Genomic DNA, 720 nt, shown 5'->3' with positions numbered 1-720 from the left:
CATACAGCAGAACATCAGCAGCAGAAATAGATTGCTGCTGCAGCAGCAAGTGTCTCCCTTTGCTGCAGCACGTAAACTCTCCTGCTGCTGCTGCTGCTGCTGCTGCTGCTGGGGTTGCTGCTGCTGCTGCTGCTGCTGCTGCTGCTGGGATCGTCTCCAAGCCGCTGAGAGTTTTGATAGTTTGTAGCCCTTCTACCAGCAGCAGCAGAGCATCTCTCTGCTGCTGCTGCTGCTGCTGCTGCTGCAGCAGGTGCTGCTGCTGCTGCTGCTTGTGCTGCTGCTGCAGCCGCCGTGCATGCATGCGAGCAGCTATATACGAAGCCCCACCAGAAAGGAGACAGGGCAACGTGTAGCAGCAAAAGGCAGCAGAATCTATAAAAAGAAAAAAGGAGACAGCTCGTGCTATCTGTCCCTTTACTGCAGCAGCAAGAAGGTCCTCAAGACATTGCTGCTGATGCCGCTCAGACGCCGTGCTGCTGCTGCTGCTGCTGCTGCTGCTGCTGCTGAGGGGTTGACGCAGCTGCAGCAGCAGCAGCAGCTCATCGCCCTTTACTATACCACCATTAAACACTGCAGCAGGCAGCTGCTGCTTGCTGCTGCAGCAGAAGTCCTGCTGCAGCAGCAGCTTCACACCACTTGCTGCTGCATACACACGGAGTGCCAGCAGCAAAGGATCCAGTATCACCTCCTGCTGCTGCTGCTGCTGCTGCTGCAGCTGCA

General features: G+C 56.8%; 1 protein-coding gene across 1 annotated transcript in view; it reads right to left on the bottom strand.

Moving 5' to 3' along the window:
* Positions 1 to 720, bottom strand: part of EMH_0045550 (uncharacterized protein) — a gene marked incomplete at both ends in the record, with an annotated part of 7,741 nt that overhangs the window by 6,026 nt on the left and 995 nt on the right. Inside the window, 2 exons of the mRNA XM_013496079.1 lie at positions 6 to 552; positions 686 to 720. Of these exons, the coding sequence (XP_013351533.1) occupies positions 6 to 552; positions 686 to 720 (582 nt within the window). The remainder of the gene's footprint in view (positions 1 to 5; positions 553 to 685) is intronic.

This window comes from Eimeria mitis, genomic scaffold (assembly GCF_000499745.2).
Source record: "Eimeria mitis Houghton genomic scaffold, Emh_scaff1901, whole genome shotgun sequence".
Lineage (NCBI taxonomy): Eukaryota > Apicomplexa > Conoidasida > Eucoccidiorida > Eimeriidae > Eimeria > Eimeria mitis.
The sequence above is the reverse complement of the archived record's forward strand: the minus strand, read 5'-3'. Positions and strand labels throughout refer to the sequence as shown.